The 20,649-nt window shown below is 43.0% G+C and overlaps 1 protein-coding gene across 3 annotated transcripts in view; it reads right to left on the reverse strand.

The window, feature by feature from the left end:
- Positions 1–20,649, reverse strand: part of dachd (dachshund d) — a 135,473-nt gene that overhangs the window by 12,765 nt on the left and 102,059 nt on the right. For 2 of the 3 annotated variants that reach the window (XM_081601195.1, XM_081601204.1), the window contains 3 exons: positions 18,690–18,862; positions 18,384–18,519; positions 18,124–18,255 (listed from right to left, as the gene is read on the reverse strand). In XM_081601195.1, the coding sequence (XP_081457321.1) occupies positions 18,124–18,255; positions 18,384–18,519; positions 18,690–18,862 (441 nt within the window). The remainder of the gene's footprint in view (positions 1–18,123; positions 18,256–18,383; positions 18,520–18,689; positions 18,863–20,649) is intronic. The other variant, XM_081601214.1, reaches the window with a different exon arrangement.

Consider the following 20,649-nt stretch of genomic DNA (forward strand, 5'->3'; position numbering starts at 1 on the left):
AGATGTCATGCGGATTCCAAAAATGGAGTAAGGGTAGGAGGGGGGGGGCAGTGCCGGCAGTTTGACCCCAGAGACTTGGGCTTGCTTTGTGCGCACACGCTCGGGTGCCTGTCAAACCTAAGATGACATCATCCTCCATTCATCACTGGCAGAGGGGTAGGGCCCTGCCATCTGCTGTCCAGCCTCTCCACCGGGCCTCGGTGGAGAGGAAGAGGAGCAGAGGGAGGGAGGGCGAGCAGGAGGCAGACCAGGCAAACACATGTACAGCTTGCTTAAACTAAAACAGTATGTCAGACACTGACACATTAGATCTGACACATGTTTTCGTCCGGTGAGCTTTTATTAAGCCAAGAGGATGTAAGTGCTCCCATCCCGGTGAAAGACGCTTCTTATTGAACGCACTGCATGTCTGTACTATTAATTCTTTTGAATGCTAATTGAATGCAAAGTTGGTTGGGTTGGTGGTGGTTGATGGGCGGAGGAGGGGAGTTTTAGATATGGAGTGAAAAGCTGGCGGTTCCCGCTCTCATCTAGTATTCATATCTGTTTATGTGGCAGCCTGAATCTTGTACAAACAGCGAGCGGAGCTGAGCAGCCCCCGCCGCTTCCCTCTCTCTCTCTCCCTCCTCCCATCAATATTCACCAGCGCCAGCCAAGTGCTGGGAACAGCTGGTCTTACATTAATTAGTTTAAAGTATTTATTTCACCCATCCTCAGAGCAGATTGAGCAAAAACATTGGAGATTATTTCAAGCATCTGCAAATGCCCTGGAAACATCTCGGCGCCAAAAGTCGAGTGTTCGGATTCACAGTTTAGGTTTGTAATTTGGAGAACACTTTTTTTTCCTTTCTCTCTCTATCTCTCTCTCTCTCCGTGTGTGTGTGTGTGTGTGTGTGTGTGTGTGTGTGTGTGTGCGTGCGTGTGTGTGTGAATGGGGAAGTTGGTAAAATACGCACCGCTGGTCCGTAGAGAGAGCAAACAACCTTTCTCCCTTTTTCAGATGGAGTTCACTACTGTTGATTAATTAGAATGGATGGTTGCCTAATGGATTAAAATTTGTTTATAATTTGACTTCATAAAAATAATGAATTGCCTACTTTTAAGAAGGCACTCCTGCGGTAATTTATTTCATCTGCAGCAGTCCTGTTTTTGTTGGGTTTTTTTTTTGTTTTTTTGTTTTCCTGAGGTGGGCGTCGAGAATCGGGAGATGTGAAACGCGCCGTCTCTACCTGCACAGCGGAGCAACATGAAAGTCCCATTTTATCTCAATAAATGTAACTAATCAAAGATCAGAAGCATTGCGCCCGGCTCCGGATCGGGTTAATACAGACGTACCGCGTGCATTATATATATATGCATGCATCACCCACCTCCAATAAAATCACCATAACAACTAGAGACGTTAGTAGACCTCAGGGAAAGGTCCGCTGTTCTGGCTTTGTAATTGATTTGTACTGTAGGCACTTTGTCCCTTATTTAGTGTTGGCATTAATCATAAATCATTGCTTTAACAAACTCCGGCTTCCCACTCAGCAGGCCTCGCCTCCCAACACAAACGTTGGATCACAGGGAATATTTGATGGCTTTGTTGCAGGGGGGGAAACAACCTGTCATGCTCTGGGAAAAGCAAACAGCACGTTGTGTTCGACAGACTCCCAGCCACCGTACAGCACCTCTTGTCAGATAACATTTCCACCAGGAGCGATGCATAAGTACCGGCGTTTGGGAGAGGAAAGAAATACGGAGCTAATGGGTGGCTAATTTAATCAATGCAATCAAACGGCGCTTAATGAAACTAAATGTAAATTTTAACAGAACAAGATCTGGATCTGCGGTTTCCAGGCAAGTCGAACAGCGCTTGCGCCTCCCCCAACTCCTTACCCAGCAGGCTCTCACCCAACTCTAGGCTTTAATCGTTCACCGCTATAAGGGTGTACTGAGATTTTAAAGACTTGCGGTTTCGAAAATGAACATTTCACGTAATTTTCCTATGGTTTAAGGTGATTTTCACGACTATAAAAGCTTGAGGTACCTCAGTATGGAGTACAAAGCAGCACGCCGCTGCTTCTATTGCACATGTTGCATTGCAGGGCAGCTGGCTGACCGTCACTTTCCCCTCGTTCACAGGAAGAACAGAAGAGGCTCTTCAGAGATAATTCCAGTTGATAAAAACACAGACGGTTATGTTTTGGAAACTTGAGGAGAACCATTCAGAACCACTTTCACTGAGATAATGGTGTTTGAAAACTAGATTGGGTTGGCTACATGTGGAATATCTGCAAAGCGGCTGACTGCAGGCTACCGGAGCAGACAGCCTGACTGATTTACCAGCTAATATCAGTTTGTTACGCTCGCAGCTGTACTTGAAAAATATCAGAAGCGACAGAAAGTATAATATTCTCACTTGAAAACTAATTCTTTTTTTTTTCCTTTTTAAATTTATGTTATAGTAGATTACATTTATTGCAGTTATAATCAAGCGGATATATTATTTTCTGTAGCAACAGGACTCACTATTGCATTTCTCATTTAAACTCACGACATTGCGTAAAGCTATATGCTTTTTGTCTAAAACTTTTGCTAAATATCGGGCATGGATATTATAAAGTGTATGAATGTGGCATATTTATAATTCATAGGAAAAAACGCAAAAAAATAATCAGTTATTTGATTATCATCAGTTATTTAACACGGTTGCGTTTTACTCTCGGTCATCATGCTGTGCTGGCCCATGCCTATAGGTCCCCCTCGCTCTCCTCCCTCTGCCTGGCTCCAAACCTTGGCATGCGTTTGCATGTTTACTTCTCAGCATCACTCCGCAATCATTGACTTCAACTTAATTACAGCGACAGGCGTTGGGAGTGTTGTGGTGGTGGGGCGGGGGGGGGAGTCCGGTGGAGTAGAGTGGAGTGCTCTGTTTCCAGGTGATATTTCTGCGCTGGCAAGACTGCCAGCAGCAGCTGCGAAAGCCTCTGGTGCTTACCGTACGGTGAGGGTACAGATAGGGTCTCCCCATCCTCAGCTCCCTCCCCGCCCCACCCTACGCCTTCTCACTATGAAATACTGCACAGAAAAAAAACAAAAAAACACTTGCGGGTCATCCCTTGTCACAAATAACATTTCATGCACAACTGTTTCTGTGGATAATAGGAGCCACAAATAAAAATGGGACGCTGTAAATACAATGCATTCTGAATGAAATGCCATAATTTAAAACAACAGCACCCCCCCGACTTCATCCTCCACCAACACTCTCTCCGTCCTCCGCCTCCACCCTGCTCTGCTCTCAATAGCTGCAGAGGGAGTCCTTGACAGTGTGGTAGCAATGATGAATCACCTATCCAGTTAATTTTCTCACTCCTCATGTGTTGTGCTACTAAAACAGGAGCCCAAGAATTGACTTGACAAAGTATGAATGTGAAAAAAAATAAATAAATAAAATCACTTGGAGGGATCTGGGCTTATCTCCAATTTACATGTTATTAGATTTGCGTTGCAAGCGGCATTTGGACCTGGTATAGGAAAAAAAAAGAAAAAAAAAGATGGAGCCATGATAACCAGAGATAAGACATCGAAGAAAAAAAAATCCACACTCCAAAGCCTTTGAATGTTGACAGAAAAAAAAAAAAAAAGTCACAGGGAGTGGAGGGGAAGTGGCCTGATTCGAAAATGTGACAGACACACATTGCAATCTGTTGTAAATCTAGAAGAAACCTTGGGAAATTTAGCTGCAATCTCTGGATAAATAGCTGTAATTGACCTTGGGAGTTGAAAATGTGCCATATGTTTCTGGTTCCTGTGTTTGAAACCGGCTCCCCCAGGACTTTTATGCCGAGTGCTCACACAAATTCAGAGAGAGCTGCAGGAAATAGGAAGACAAGCAGAGAGGGAAGAATGGAGGGGAGTGTGAGAGGTAGATGGTCGAAGATGGATGGATGGGTGAGGCTTAGTCTGGGGCGGAGGAGGCTTTAACAGGAATGAGTGAAAGAAGGAGAGCGTTCTGCCGGCCAGTCAGTGTGATATATTGACAGGTGAAGCCTTTGTCCTTGTTCCTCCCAGCAGGGGAACCGAATGCTAAACCTGGATGTTGTCAGCGGTGCCCAACACGCGAAGCGCAGGCATTCTGCTTTCACCGTGCAATTACATTTGATTTGACCTGCCATGGTGCGGCGGAGAAACCGGCCTCCCCTCTTCAACCGGAGTAGTTATGACCTCTCGGACGGCCGTTAGCAGCTAACGCAGCATTATTCCACCTGCACTTAAAAGCACCGGATTTGGAAAGAAATCTTGTCAAGGGAGATATCTGTCTTTGGCTACCAATGCACAGATGCAGCAGGGAGGGTGGAAGTGGCAAGGAAAGTAGTTGCATGCAATTTGAGCACTTGAAAAAAACATGAGCCTGAGCTGATCTTGCAGATGATGTGTCTGCACTCTGAAGAGTCTTTCAAGAAAAATAAGGGGAAGAAAACGGTTTTACAGAAGCTATGCTTTAACTGGCGATTTATTTTTTGCTGTATATATTCGGAAAATGACAATTTACAAGGGGTGGAACAAGATCTAAACTGTTTTCAGTGTTTTTTTTTTATTTTTTAATGAAGTCTGTGGATACGGATGTTAATTTTGGAAATTGATAATCATGGAGTCCGTCACATAACGTGGAGCACTGTCGAATCTGAGTATTTTATCTAATGACGAAGGGTTTCTTTTTCTGTTAGACTACCTGGAGCCACCGTAAAAACCCTCCACATTATCAATGAGCAATATCCTTCCTTCAGAATGCAAAGGTGGTCAGCATCAGTGAGATTTGTGTTTACTGAAGACTTTTTGGAGCTGCATGTGCCGAGTAAGACTATGCCGAACATCCTGACTGATGAAGGAGTTCAGAGAAACAATTCTGCTGTACAATGTATACAGCTGATGGAACACAGTACAAAACAAAGGATTGTGACATGCTAATGGTTAGCTAGTCACTGTGTTTTCACCTTAAATTGAATTAAAGAGCTAATTTGGTGTCCAAAATCAGAAATAATTACACAGATCAAATCTGCACTGAATATTTCTAAACAGACTCGGTTACGAAAACAGAGGTAGAGTTATCCTCACTTTTAAAATGTTTGTGCGGCAGCGTGGCTACAGAGAAAACGCCACAACTAGCTAAATGCTAGCCATGCTGCAGTTAGCTAGCATGGAAGTTTTAACATATTTGACCTTCTAGGACATTTTCATGATCATTTTTACTTTAATTTAATTTTCAGACCTATTAATTACAAATATAAGTTAGACAAATTGGCAGCTTATTGTTTCTATTTGACTAGCTTGGCAGCTTGAACAAGTTAATTATAAATGTCAGTCTAATCTGACTGCCAGGCAGACTTAAAAGAGGCAATGTGGTTAGCTACGATGAGGTTTTAGCCAATTATTGAAAGCCCTGTTGACGCGCCAGTTGTTGTTTTACTATATTCCTATGAATACAGTAATGGATAATGTCACTGGGAGCATTTTTATTATCATTACATTCACCTTCACTCTGTAAAAAACAAGCAAATAAGCAATATTTACTGAGAGAATATTGCTAATTTGCGTGCTCGCCTTGCTCTTGTGAACCTATATCGTCTTGTGAGCTGAACCTATCGCGACATCCCCACTGTTTACTGTGGCACCAACTCTAGGAGCTGGCGTAGGTTGATTGGTGCAAGACAAATTTTTCTGCAGTGTGTGCATGTGTGTGTGTGTGTGTGCGTAAAAGCGAAGAGGAGAAGATGTAAGCAAACAAAGAGCCTCAATCATATACACATTCATTACACACATGCACTGCACACCACACTGATGTGCCCTCATCACATTTAAGCTAATTTCCTTTTCATCACGGAGAGAGGAAAATGAGTGTTTGCCCCATCCCTGCTGAGGGACAAAGTCAAGAGCCCCGGTCGGTTTGGGCTAGATTAACAGGTAACATTTGGCTCCCACTCTCTTATCACAGCATGAAAATCAAACCGCGTGTTTTTCCTCTATCGCTCCCTCCGTCTCCCCCTCCCTAATGTTCCCTTCACTTAGAGATGAAATCGCTCGCTGCACAAACCCATTTTGGAGAGAGGAGAGAAGGTGAGTGGGATAATCAGGCTGGCCACTGGGCCGTGTTTCCTAAACGCTCTCCAAAAAACATTACTGTGCACAGGCATAAAATTAGCACCGGGGACCTTAAAATGTTGACATTTAGCATGACTTTTTGGAGAGTGACACCCTCATATTTTCTTGTAGGATATCATTAAATTTCAACTGCCCTATGGCTGCGCGTTTCCATTAATAACCAATTCAGTGTGTCACCTCTCCCTTTTTCTCTCACTCTCTCGCTTGCCACCTTTTCCTTTTTTTTTTCCCGAAGTAATGAGTCCATTGCTTTGCCTTAATAAATTGAATCGTATTCTCAAGGCCGTATGAAGATGGAGCCACAGATGGACAGGCTGCATGGAGGGAAATAACCATAAATCCTTTACTGTCAGAGAGGCGGTGTGAGGTGACAAAAGCAGACAATCACAAACAGTGATCACACCGAGGAAGGTGGGTCCTCCCTGCTACAGCTGTCTCCTGCCGGAACGGCTAAAGTATGAAGCATTGTTTTAACTGATGAGCCCTGCTAATGATTACCTGTGAGAGCAATCAGAAGGTTGGCGGATAATTGTCAACTGTCCGCAAAGTTTATTAGCACCTTCAAAGCAGGGTTAAGGAAAAGCTTGTACAACAGTTTAGATCGCGGTCGTGTAACAATACTGGTGTAATTTTTGCATGACGTTGGGTTCGCAGCAATGAGACTGAATAAAATTTTAATAATGACAAAAAAAAAAAAAAACATCACATTTTCCTTTTGTATATATTTAAGAAAAATAAAGGTTTCCTAATTCTCAAATGGTATTTTCAAAGAATCTACATTACGTGCATAATTGTTTAGTTTGATCAGTCTGACGGCTTGAAAGTTTAATTAAGAGATGATCAAATGTTACACAAGAAATGTGAACTAGTCCTTTACTTTAGGACTAAGTAATCAAAATGTTGGTTTTTAAAAGCGTCGGTGGCTTCTTCTATGCGTTATTGTCGGCTAGGCCGTTGAGAAAAGGTACTTTGACCCTTTGAAGTTTTCGTCTTTATGCGGCACCTAAATGAGCGATCTGACACAGGACATCTTGTATCAAACTTGCACCCACACTGGGGTCATTTCATAATTTGCCTGTATATTTTGACAATTTCCAAACACACTCAAAGGAGGGTTTGTTTCTGAGCTTATGCTCGACTTGGAGCTTAACGCAACCGCACCTACTTACAAGCAACAGAGAAGCAGCTATTCTATTTGCTACTTTCTTGTGTACCGTCTTTATTAATGATTTAAATGGACCCAAAACAGACAATATAAATGCAGTAATTCATGTTTGTTTCTTCTACCTTAACTAGGCTAAATAGGTCAGTCAGAATGAGGCTTTTGGAGCATGCGCTCCTCGTTTGCTATCCTGATAACGAAGGGCTCTGACTGCAGCTGTGGGAGGACGGGGCCCACCTGTGAGTGTGCCATAGTAAAACCTGCTGCTTGTTGGCGGGACAAACCAACAAGCAAATAAGTGCTCAAGTTAATGTAAAAAAGTGACCAAAAAAATTTTCTAGAATCTCTACTAGTGTCCTATATGAAAAAATTGTTTCTTGAAAACCTTGATTAGTCGCCAACGTCACAAAATAGTCACTAGATTCCTTGAATCCTTGAGATACAAGGAAAAGGAAAAGATCTTTAAATTGGCAACACTGGTTTCGTGTTGTCAACAAGGCAGTAACGAGACGATTCCTTTCTTTTTTCGCTTGAAAATACGAGTCTCAGGAATACATAATTGAGCAGACAGCTTCATGTCTGGATTTCATTTTATTGGCTTACACCTTCCTGTTCAGATGAAGTCACTTGCTGACCTCTGGTGAATAGCACTTTGCGAGACAGACTTCATCTTGACAACAAACAAGAGCGCTTTAATACTGCGAGATCTCGTGCCACAAGCCTGAAATTGATGAAGAAACTTCTGGTATTGTATTTAATGTTAGCTTGGAATAGATTGAAAAAAAGAGAGAGAGAGAATAAAGACCAGAGAATGAGGCAAGGGAGCAGAATCTGTGTTGACTCCTATTCAGGAGGAAGATATCTTGTCTTTTTATGCGGCCCATGTCATATTTATTGCATAAAGGTCAGAGTGTTCATTTGTTCAAAGTCAGCGTTTTGCCCGTCTCCTCTCCTCTCTTCTCGTGTAATAAATGCAGGGGGCTATGTCATTATCGGACCTCTGAGGATTACAGGCTTGGCTGACTGTGATGACTGCATAAAAGCATGCAGGACTTCTTTTTTTTTTTTTTGTTTCTACCAGCGCACACCTTCAGATGAGCTCTTAATGGAGCAAGAGTGGAGACAGAATGGCGTTTTGCAGAGTGACGAGCGGAGTTGGAAGAAACGAGGCAGAGGGGGAGAAGAAAGGGAAAGAGGGGGAAGGTTCAGGTGAGGAGCCACACGGGGAGGAATCCATAAGCTTAAGCTTTCGGTCACCATCAGGAGGAGTAAAATAAACTTTTGTCCCAGGGGAGAAAAAAAAGAAAGAAAAAAAGAAAAAGGCAAAGAGGCAGAATAGATTTCCCTAATTCACCTATCGACTAAGAGCCCAAACTGTCGAGAGGATAATACTTGGCGAAGGACATTATCGTGAGGCGCTTTGAAGGTGTTCAGATTGTCTCTGCATATTGACCCCCGTTGTCCAGCTCCGCTTATCGACAGCAGAATCGTTGAGATTAAACGGGCCTCGCCTATCGATTTGCTTTTTTGCCCGAATCGTTCCCATTTCAGAAGGGGATCATCTGTACTGTATACCCCCCACCACCGAATCCACCCCCCCCTTCCCCCGCTACTGTAATCTTTTCTGACCCGCTAATCATCAAACCATTTACGTCCTCTCTCTTTGTTTCAGCTCTCCTTTGTTTAGCATTTACCAATTCATTACAGCAACTTCTCCCGCAGCTTAACTTAGACGTCGGCTGGGGAACCCTGCTTCCATCCGATAGCGGCGCGCTCTCCAGCGAGGATGTGCCACCGAAACGCGCGCTCAACATCGCAGCGCACATGCCAATTACATATTGATAATTAAGCATTCAAACAAACAAACAGAGAGGAAATCCCCCCCCCCCCCCATAATCATCGGGTTTTAATAGAACAAGTGTGAGCTTGGTGTGCTTGGCCAGATAGCCTGCTGCTTGATCAGAGCTCTGTTGCGTTTTACTTTCTACAGGGAGGAGGGAAGTGAAGGAGGATGATGGGGAGGCAGGGGGAGATGGGTAGGGAGAAGGTGGGTGGGAGCGAGGGGGGGGTACAGGCAGACACATTGGTGTCATTGCCTGGCATTGCAATCCTACAGGGAGAGGCTGCGCCGCGCTGTTGCTGCTGAACGAATGTCGACGAAGCCTGGCGCTAATCCAGCCTCGGATATGCTGAGCTGCTTTTTAAATGGAGATGAAAGGACAAAGGCGGAAATGGGGAAGTGTAAACTTTAAAAAGGCCCAGGCTTAAGGAGCCCCTTGCTCTGCAAACTGCCTGGCGTTAAAGCCAGAGCCGCCCCCCACAAAACCCCCATACCCCTTACCCCTCCACCATCAAAAAAAAAGGAGGGAAAGAAAAAACTGATGCAAATCCATTAGCAGAGTCCTGTTTTCACAGTCATAAAAATACTTAAGAGGTTTAAAACGGAGGAGGGGGGGAGACGTGTTAAACGTGTGGAAATCTGTTTTGATAACATTATTCGTGACAGTGGCTTTGCGCCGCGTGAATTAATAACACTTCATTTGCAGACGGAAAGGAAGCCGGCGTGGTATTTCCAGTTAAAGAGATTAATTTTTAAAGACCTAATTGACAGGCTGGGGTTAGGCAGGATAAGCAACAGACTATAAGGCTGCAGCTGCAAAGTCAAGGTGACTGCAATACTCAGAAAGAGGGGAAAAAAGAAAGGCTTTCAACAAGCAGAATAGAGAGCAGAGAGGGAGGGAGTGAAGAGAATTAGTCTTCAAGCACTTTTTTTCCCTCCCTCCGCCCCCTATTCTTCCTCTCTTTATTAGGAATGATTTACTTTCTCTGTGAAAGGATATAAAAGCTCAAGTATAGTGCCGTAATTATCACAGAGTGAAAATTTAAAGGTTTGACTCACAATGTCCTCAAGTTAGCCCGCAGACTTGCCAGGCGATAAGAGCGTCTGCGTTCGGCGCTCGGCATCCAATCGGTTGTGTTTTATGGGGCTTTGCCGAGGAAGAGCACACACACACAAACACACACACACACAAAAAAAAGCAAGTCTGTAAACATGATGGACTGTGGAGAACCGCTATACTAGGGGGCCCCCATGTTTACCTTGGCAAGAACCTGGCCCTGGCAATGTCGGGGCGGCGTCGCTTAATTACTGTTTACATGTAAATATTAAATTATACAAACAAGCCCGCCGAATGTCTCCGACAAAAAAAAAAACAAAAAAACTACAGAAATACAAATTCAGGGTCAACCTTATCTGTCTGCAACAGTTGCCGCGGCTGCGAGGAAGGGGATCGCTTTGAATCGCAAATTCGCTGCATTGTACATAATCTTCATAATTGCTAAATGCTGTTGTCCAAGGGCATTCAGGTAAATACGTTGCCATCATCTGCATAATAGCAGATGCTCAGATATGTAAAAAAAGAAAAAAAAAACTCATCTTCTGTCCTCGGGTAGAGAGAGGGGGGGGGGGGGGGCGAGAGAGGAAACACAAAGAATGCAGGGAGGCGTTTTGTTAAAAACAAAACAAAAAAAAAAAACAAGATTCGACCGATGATCTTGAATGTCTCCAGTCAAGACAAGAGAGTTGATCCCTTTTGATTGCGGACCTGTGTTTTTCCCTGACAGTCCGGGCTGGCAGCAGAGCACCGGTGCCTGCGGTGCATCTCTGGTATGGCTGAGTAAAGCACTTGTTCATTTGCAGTGAAGGGTAACATGAAACAGGCCTCAGCCCCTCTGATGGACAAGGAGATTTCACCTTCGCCAGTGAATGATAATGCATTATTAAATTTGCCTCTCTGCTCACTAGATACACTTAGCTGACCACAGCATATTTATCTCCCCATCCGAGGCTCACGTCTTGGCAGGAGAAAGCATTCTGTCACTTTTGAGGCATTTCAAAGATTAAAAAGAACCTCTCTCTTTTCAACGTCCCTAAAAGCATCCCCCCTCGGTTTTTTTTTTTTTTTCCTTCAGTGAAATGTGATTAGTGGGAGATGGTGTCACGCAATGGAACATTCATGAGGGGGAGAACAAATATCCAAATGAACTCCCCATGTCCTCGAGGAATAGCCCCTCTCTGCACCATCAGCAATCTCTCTCTCCCTCTCTGACGCGCGCACGGTGACGGGGTGGGGAGGGAAATTTGATTGATCCTCTATTGAATTATTTTTTTGCACTCTTTCATTTCAACAGGACGCACTGACAAGTTGTTTGATCATAAAGCATTATTGTCTGCCAAGTCACATTTCAGGGTTGTGATGGCTAATGATCTTGCCTCCTGACTTGGGGGAAAGTCAGGTAGTCAGCATGTGTTTGAAGCTCGCAAACGCCAAGGACATCGGGGAGGACCGAGAGAAAACAGGGCTACATTAAAGTCGGAAAAGATGAAGAGAAGAAGGAGCTCCCGCCGAAACGCGAGGAACTTTTAATGATACTATACGCAGGTGCCCGTCAATGTCAGGGAAATATTTACGCTGCAATATTGATGCAGAAAGTTTTACCTGGACCCCAAAAGTCTGCCCCCCACCCCCACCCACATCTTCCGACCCTGCCTTTGTATCACTGTGACTGCATATGCAAAGAAGGAACAGAACAAAGACTACAAACGCAGGAGATTGTCTTTTGTTTTTTTTGGTCTTTTTCATCTTTTCTTTTCCAACCATAGACCCCTTTCTCTGCACGAGCCCCGTAGGTGTTGGCGAGTCCTTTAATCAGAGCTGCACTTCGTCCAACAAACTGCATTCTGGGACCATGGCGGCATCGACGCTCATCAGCGGGGCATGCACAGGCAGGGGGCAAATTACCGCTGTCCACTGCGGTTGCGGCGGCACATCATGCATCAGAGGCTAAGAGCAGGCAGGTATGAAAGCATGCGCCTCCAGGTGACATAATACGCCGCAGCTTTCCGTCCAGCAGGCTTTGGAGGACATTACGGATGCATCTCCTGTTGTGTCAACAAGTGTATATACATTTACCAGGGAAGAGCCGATATCAAATTACCAATGATTCATCCGCTTTTAAAATATGGTTTACAGAATCAGCTTACATAACGTTGTCCCGTCAGGCCTCTCAGCTCGGCGCTACAGGAACACTCAACTGCAGCGTGCAGTACGGGCTCATGTACAGCGTCCAGCACGCCTACTGGTAAAGGTGTGTAGAAAAAAGCCTTAAGATTAATTCATCTTTTAGTGGAGCAGCATATCACACCGCAAAAATGTTTTTAAATCCAACCATTAATTTGAATGCATCATTTGATGTAAAATGGAAAACAAAGGGAAATTGCGACCTTTGTTGCACCTTAAAAGTTCCAACGGCATAAGTTTAAACCTAAAAATATACACTCATGTTAAATCAGAAACTATTTGTTATCAATTTGTTAATCCTTGTTTCTCTGGCTTTTAGATTTGACTTTAAAAAATAGGTCAACTTCTTCTAGCCACTCTTGGCAAAGAAAATGGTGAGAAAACAAAACCTTCAAGTAAAGTCTAATGTGTGCTGAGCTCCATGAGTCAAGGAATGACTGCGAGAAAATAACTATTTGCCTAAAGTTGACCGTATCTGCAGTTGGACAAACAATTAAAAAGTTGGACTGGATGAGGATTAAGTTTATTTTGCCACCATGCAGAGTGAGGATTACAGTAAAAGAGGTAAAAATGAGTGTCACGAGTCTCCCAGTCTCCATAACAACCACGAGAAGCTATTAAATGTCATGTAGTGGTTTAGGAGCCCTACCATAACAAATTAAACATGTGATGCTTGCGAAACTTTTGCTTATTCTAAATTTTTAAAACATACCAGTAAATTTTACATCAAGTGACTTCTTCAAGAAAACCAGGGGTTGTTGGATCTTTCAGTAGGACATCAATAATAAAAAAAATCTTGACAAATGGTTAATTTGTACACGTTCAAGGCTATTACAATCAGTACATTCAAAGCTATAGAAAACCTGTAAGCTGAAGAGAAGAAGGTGTACAAGTACTAGAGACATACTCTGAAAAAAATGTTTTTTGAACCAACTTTGAAAAATGATGCTACTTTGCTACCGCTAGTTTTGGTGAAGCTACGAGTCTGCTTTAAGAATTATTCCAATTAGAATTGTGGCGTGAGCAAAACTAATAAAATTATCTGAGTAATTTTTTAAAAATTGGTTCAAAGAAAAAACATGTTCAGTGTTTGCTCCCACCTTGTGAAATGTTGCAGCAGCTGAGTGATTGTAACAGCAGTGGTGACTAAAAATGTGCCAGAATTGCATCTTAATGTCTGATTTGTTTGTTCCTAATTGAATACATTTCAAAACATTTTCAGGGTGAGACAAAAAAAGTTACTTCTTTTTAAGATTTGTTGACACGTATTCACTAAGGACTGCAAACAGGAATGCAACAAAGTGGCTGAAACTTCTGCACTCCTCCAGCATACATACAGTGCATATGGCTTGCATTCTGAAACACATTTTCCCAGAGGAAATCCAACGATATCCAGTGTTTGATGTCCAAAGAGTGAGTTTACAGCCAAAAAGGCTTCCGTACCTTTCAAATTTTCCCCTTGTTTGTCAGCTACCTGCTGTTTCACGAGACAGAGGCTTGTCGGAAGCCATCACCGCAGACTTGCTTTTTGAAGCAATTCAATTAGTCACATATGAGGCAACATTTAGCAGTCTGCTCGCCTTTTCTTTTTTTCCTTCTTTCCTCTCACACATCATCTCGCCTCTCTGTATCACAGTCTCAGGCATATTTTGGACAATAACTCGGACCCAAGTTCAAAGAAAAACAAAAAACAGACACCATCTGGCTACTCCACATTGGGTGACACAAGTTTAGAAACTGTCTTTTTTTTATTTATTATTTGATTCAAAAACAAACAGCCTTTGTCCTTCATCAGCACAGACGTGAAAAAGAAGAGATGCGCTCACAGGATATGAGCGATGAGACATTATAGCGGCTGTCTCGGAGGTGTCTGGCTATTTAAATAGTCTCCATATGAGCCGAGGCTCCGCATCCTTCCTCCGCACCCACCGAACTCTCTTCTGAGAGTGCATTGCGAGAGATTAATTTAATGCTCTGCCAGGATCATAAAGATCAAACAAGTGGAGAGATATCATTAAACCACTGGAATGTTATCTCATTTATCTAAACAAACCGATGCGATGAACAAGCCTAATTAAAAAAGCTCACCATAAACAAAGCTGCGGACGGCGAGGCCTTTTTTTTTTACCCCTCCCTTTAACAATGCGGCACATTTATTTTATTAATCTAATGCATCGTGTATCATATCATTACAGTTCAATATTTCTATCATTAATTTTATTCCCTTCACTTAAAGCTTTTATTGGAATTACTTTGGTTATTAGTTGGTTCTAATGTATTGGTTACCTCTGTATCTTGCAGCTACAATCTCTCTTATCTCGCTGCATAAACCTGTGCATGTTATTCAAATTGCCTCATTTATTATGATAGCTTCCTCATGTAAATTGTGCTGACTGCTCGCCCTTGCACAGTCCTCATTAGACTAATGAAAACCTTCAAACGAAAAAACTAAACAACCTGCCAAATAAAGGTCCGGGGTTATTATGAAAATTACAACTGTTGGAGCCGGGAGAAGCTCTCTTCATTAATTCATGCTCAGCAAATTGGTAACTAATTTAGTTGCACTCCTCTGCATTAATGGGTTATTTTATAAAAATGTTTTTCCACAGCCGGAGACCTCTGGCGCGCACTCCGGAGAGCTCGGAATCCTAATCAAGTCCGGCGACATATTAGGAATTGACAATCTCAAAAGATAGCGCCGCGTGTGTCCGCGAGCGGACGCGCACGGGTCAACTAGCTGGAGCTGCCGGGGATTGAGGGGGTGACTTGCTGCGTTTTAATTATTTATTTATGTATTTATTTTTTTCTAGGATTGCAAAGAAATCACAGTCATTTCATTATCAAGATACAGAGAACGCGCTTCGGCTGAGGATTCCAGGTACTTGGTGGAGGACTCTTCTCCTGGCTTTGTTTATGTTACTCTTTTGTTCTTCTGAGATCCCCCCCACCACCACCACCCCCCCCCCCCCCACACACACACACACCATCTCCCTTTTTTCACACTCATGCACACACAGTTAGGTGGTTTGTGACCTATAAATTCAGCTCATGATCCCGCTAATTATTACTATTCACTGCTTCACACCCCGCGTGTGAAGGTCTAACACGGATCTTCACGTCAGCCCAGCCATAGGGGAGCGTACAGTCCGATGATTTCCACAGTGGTTTTAATATCATTATCAGCTGCATCCCACCCTCCATCACGCAGAACAGCACAGCCAGTCAACAGGGAATACGGAAATCTATTATTTGCTTCATTTTGTGTTTAATCCACAATGCTTAGAAATGTTTTCTGTCTGGAGGTTCTAATTGCTTTTCTGACAAAATAATAATCAAAAAAACAATTAAATGGAAAAAAAAAAGAAAAATTCCCACCTCCAAGCTCTGTTAAATGAGTCGAGTCAATGTTAGATACTAAGACTTTAACTAGGACTGATTAAGATTAAGATTGAGCATTTTAGCAACACACACACGCACGCACACACCCACACACACCAGAGGGATCTGCTAACAGACAAACAGCAACCTCAGAGCCACTGTTAGGTACGGTGGATGATCTATTAGGTTGTGGGCCTTTTTCTCTTTCAAATGCCCTGGGAACCGTGTTAGAGAGGCTGGCATTGTTAATGATTTGTTCATGTTATCCTTTACAGTCCTGTTTATTATTATTATTATTATCCATCCATCCATCCATTTTCTTGCACCTTTGTCCCTTAATGGGGTCGGGAGGGTTGCTGGTGCCTATCTCCAGCTAACGTTTCGGGCGAGAGGCGGGGTACACCCTGGACAGGTCGCCAGTCTGTCGTAGGGCAACACAGAGACACACAGGACAAACAACCATGCACACACACTCACAGCTAGGGGCAATTTGGAGAGGCCAATTAACCTGACAGTCATGTTTTTGGACTGTGGGAGGAAACCGGAGTACCCGGAGAAAACCCACGCATGCACAGGGAGAACATGCAAACTCCATGCAGAAAGACCCCAGGCCGGGAATCGAACCCAGAACCTTCTTGCTGCAAGGCAACAGCTCTACCAACTGCGCCACTGTGCAGCCCTATTATTATTATTATTACTAATAAAAGAAACAATAGTATAATGCTAAAAAAAATTGTTGACAAAAAGAGAAGCGACAAACAATTTTACCCTGGACATTCAGGTGATAGACATTAGTTTCATTTTTCTGTATTTATAACATTGAGGCAAGTTGTTTAGCAAAAACCCCCCCCAAAAAAACAATAATGACTTGTTTATTGGGGTTTTATGTTTCTACCTTTGTGTTTAGAAAACAATCAGCAGAACACACTCAGCCACAGATCAAAACACTTGTATCAATGTTCAGACCATGGCAACATGGTCGCTTTTAAACGCCAATGTTTTGCTTGTTTGTTTTCTATAGAGAGGTTTAATAACTACTACAATCTTTCCATCAGCATTTGGTCCTCTACTATCCAACAGCCAAAGTTGACCGATTAGCCCTTATAAGACTTAAAAAGAGTCACAAAAGAGACATTTTCATCACCATACCTCTTTCACAAAATGATCTGAGTTAACTGTAACAATGGGGATTTGTATCCGTGTCTCTTTTCATGTTTGGACCGGGAGAGGAAGGAGTACCAACAGCGTTTTCCTTTAAGGGAAGTCCAGGCTGGGATTTCGAAAGCAGAACCTTATGTCTTATATTATGCACACATGGCGGAGCTGTCATGTGTAAATTAAAGGCAGTTATTTTTGTCAGTAAAAATTGAGCTATTGGCAACAAATACCCCGAGGCTTCTGGCGTGAAACAAAGAACGGATATGAGGTAAGGCGCTTCGTGCGTGGAGGACCTGTGATGCTGTGGGCCTGTTTCTCCTCCCAACGCCCTGCAAAACCTGTTAAGAGGACATGGCATCTTGACGTCATTGAAATACCAGGAGATAGAGGCCTCTGCCAAAAAAAACACACAAAAGGAAACTGAAAATGGATTGCTTTGGGAGCTTTCAGCGAAAATAATGGCACTGAACATACCGCACGATTAAATCAAGTGGTTTACTGAACACAAAATCAACTTTGTCCATTTCAGCTCCCACATCTAATCCTGTGGAAAACCGATGGGGTGTGCTGAAAAGAAGGAAGTATTAAGAACTCTGGAACGTCTAGAGATATTTTACATCTGTGATTTGGTCAGAAACAATTACTTCTTAATGTAGATCACAGGTGTCAAACTCAAGGCCATGGGGGCCACATCCGGCCCGCCGTGGTTCTTTATGTGACCCTTGAGACTCCAACACCAAGTTATGTCAGCTTTTTGTGATTCTGCGATTGTGGAAATTCGTGCAAAATCAACAGAATTTTATTGTTTTCCCACACAAATGGTCAAAAGCATTGGGTTTAAGTGAGTGCTAACTCGCACCTGCATTTGGCAGTGTTTACTTTTACTACAATGTAGTAAAAGAGAAAAAACTTAATGTCAATGTAATGTGAATATTTCCTATTTACACTGCAAAATCAGTGTGAAAAGATGTTCAGTACTGTTTAATATTAAGAAGTACTTATCGAATGTTGCATCTATTTTAACAGTTTGTTTATGGTTTTTATCAACACATTCTGGCTCAACCGGCCCATCGGTAAAATTCATGATCTTGATACGGCCCGAAATGAAAATTATCTTGACATCCCTTCTTCAGATCATACAGTCTGACATTTGGGAACCACTTCAGTAGATGGCATTTCTCACAAAGTTCCACTCACCTTTGTCAGTGTGCATCCTTTTCACTTCATGGCTCATGTCGTGAGCCAGGTCACCCTCTTTAGGCCCAGGGGCAATGTTGGGGGACAGACCGAGAAGGGCTTGGTTCATCGACAGCCCGTTGTGGTGTGCTGCTGCAGAAGGATCGCCAAGAAATTACTAGGAACATCTATAGACTTTCCTCTACTCTAGATTCTAAAAATAAAAAAGAAAACAATAATACATTTGGTTATGTCGTTTGTTACGCAAAAAGCAAACTTACGTATCCTGTCCGAGGAGCTTTCTGTGTGGGCTGGGGAGCTGGACACGCTGCTGCTGCGGTGGGATGAAGGGTGGCTGCCGGGCCTCCTGTTGTCTTCTAAGGAGGGAGCAGGGGAGGGACTGTCCGGCACACGTTCCTGCAACCCCAGCAGCCACAAAACACACACAACCAAAATAAACATCTGACGCAGATACAGAATTACACCACGGGAATGAAAGGTTCAAACCTTCTGGAGTCATAAACAAACCAAATAAAAAAAAAATAAAAAAATGTAATTAAAAGGGTGTCATTATTTAAAAAATTTACCTTTATAACAGAGGTGACCATTCTGGAAGGCAGACTCTGGCCCTGGGCAGCAGCGGCCATGTTTGCAATGGTGCTGAGGTGGTTCATCTGGCTCATTGCCATGGTGACAGAGGCTGGGGGCAGACTGACCGGGATCAGGGGGTGTGGCATCATCATGAAGGGGAGTTCCAGGCCTGAGACACATGAAGAGGAGGTTGTTGGTTACTCAATGATGCATATCATGAGTGAGATAGCAGTCACAGGTGGGGAGGGAGAGGGGGATCTCGTGGTGCTCTGGCAGGAAAAACTCCACCCTTGCTGGTAGTAATTAAGCTGTCAGCTCTGAGACGCTCTTTATAAGAAGTGTCCAGTAACAGTAAAGCTTAACGTGACCATCTGTTAGGAAATACAAGGAAAAGAGGCTGGTGTCAACTGTTAAGTACGGTAGCATTACAGTTGACATCTGTAATGCTGTGGGCCTGATTTACTCCCGAGGACCATGTTGGAGTGCATGTCGTTATGGTCTGTTTTAAATAGCAATTGGACATAAACTCAACAGCCTAACACTACTGTTTATCAGGACAAATGTGGAAAAGTTTAGAATGGTAGAGGATATGTAATGGTGTGGGCTTCCTTTTCTTCAAAAGCGCTTGAGAACCAGCGACTCTCAGTCTAAATATTACCGTCTATTTGAAAAGTATTCAAACATTTGTATACTGTTGAGTAAAGCGGAGGTTCTGTGAGGGTGTGGGTCCGTTTGTTCCTCTAAAAGCTGTTTAAACCCTCAGCCAATAACATAAAGGCTCAACAAGGCCGTCCAATAGAAAAAAAGGGTGGAATAAGTTCAGCTAATTGCAGTACTTCTTGGAAATCATGTTAACATAAAACATATAAATATTTTACTATACGTTATTAATAGCTGCTGCTTCAATAATAATAAAGATAATGGGGGTAAGACTTCATAAACTGTTATTAGCAGTAAAGATATATTAGTTATTCTACAATGAATTAAAAAAAAAGGGGGCACATTATGGAAATCGGCCCAATATTTACATGGGGAAAAAGAAAAAAAAAATCCCTTTAAAAACAAGGGCAATCTCTGAAGCCATTACCCAAATGACTAGTTAAATGTGCAAATGACAAACAAGTACTGTTAGACTACAGTGTGGCAATGACTTTAGGCCAATTATCCCCCATACCAGAGAAACAGGAATAGACCAAAAAAAACAGGGTGCGAAACCGTACAATGAAAGGATTTCCATTTTCTTTCATATGTGCACAAATGAATCTATTACAACGCGCGAGATATCTTACAAATGTTTTAAATTATTCATCTGCCGCCTGGCATTTGTCGCCCTAATTGGGAAAAACCGAAGACATTAGCCGCGTGAGAATGTAAAAAAATGTCTATTAAAGATACCATACGGGGGGTAAGGAGCTAGTCAAACAGTGGCCCTGTACTTGTGCTTGTGAGCGGCTTAATGAAAACAAGACGACTTTCAAAGGACGCGAGCGCAGACAGAAGGTCAAAGCTAGGTGTCTGTGCCTCCCCGCTCAACCAGCGCACCCCGCTAGCCCCCCTCTCTCTCCCTCTCTGCTTCCCCTCCTCGGCTCTCCTCTGGGACTTTGAACTGAACGGGATCAAAAGTGACTGGAAAACATTTTGGTCTCGTTCCGTCGCCACTCAGATGCTTCTCCTCAAAACTGCTTGAAAGAAAAAAAAAGAAAAAAGAAACAACCTCATAGACACTATTGGATCCGATTGAGCCTCTCCGTTGATTTTTTTTTCCCACTCCTTTTTTTCTCTCTTTCTTTGGCAGCCTGGTTCAAGGTAAAAGAAAAGAAAGAAAAACCAACAAGAAAGACAGAAAGTAAAGCAAATCTGCATGAAAGAAACAAAGAAAGGAAAAAAAAATACACGATGGCGCCATCCACAAAACAACTCCGGTTCTTTTTTTTTGTACCAAACATCAGTAGCCAA

This window comes from Poecilia reticulata, chromosome 2, assembly GCF_904066995.2.
Source record: "Poecilia reticulata chromosome 2, P_reticulata-male-v2, whole genome shotgun sequence".
Taxonomy (NCBI): Eukaryota; Metazoa; Chordata; class Actinopteri; order Cyprinodontiformes; family Poeciliidae; genus Poecilia; species Poecilia reticulata.